We start from the raw sequence: 400 nt of genomic DNA, 5'->3' as shown, positions 1-400 counted from the left end.
TTTTCAAGGTCAGAAACTCCAAGCGAAATTTTCAAACTGGACAACATGAAGCTCGTTTTGGCCACTGCTTATGACTGACTGACAAGCACCATAGCAAAAGCCTGACTAAGAAACGCACCAGGATGTATTTTAGGTTAGTAACACAGTCAAAATAGCCAACACCATAACACATGTCAGCCAAACATGACACTTTGCTCCCTTCTCTCTAGCCCTGACTAATTTTAGCGTCATGAAGGTGAGCAGTGTGTGTGGTATCCGTGCGGTCAGCTGACTGGCTACGTTTATCGGACCTCTCATAAGTAGCGTTCTTAGAGTCCAGTGAAGAAAATTGCTGATGTAGGTTCCTTATCATCCGGAAGCGTAAAAAATAAATGAATAAATAGGTAGAGGAAGAGTTAAC

At 42.5% G+C, this 400-nt stretch overlaps 1 protein-coding gene across 1 annotated transcript in view; it reads right to left on the bottom strand.

Moving 5' to 3' along the window:
- LOC119593529 (girdin-like) overlaps positions 1 to 172 on the bottom strand; it is a 17,739-nt gene extending 17,567 nt beyond the window's left edge. Inside the window, exon 1 of the mRNA XM_037942491.1 lies at positions 119 to 172. Coding sequence (XP_037798419.1) covers positions 119 to 172 — 54 coding nt within the window. The remainder of the gene's footprint in view (positions 1 to 118) is intronic.
- Between the last annotated feature and the right edge of the window lie 228 nt (positions 173 to 400).

Source organism: Penaeus monodon, chromosome 32, assembly GCF_015228065.2.
Source record: "Penaeus monodon isolate SGIC_2016 chromosome 32, NSTDA_Pmon_1, whole genome shotgun sequence".
NCBI lineage: Eukaryota > Metazoa > Arthropoda > Malacostraca > Decapoda > Penaeidae > Penaeus > Penaeus monodon.
This window is presented reverse-complemented; position numbering and strand designations above follow the sequence as displayed.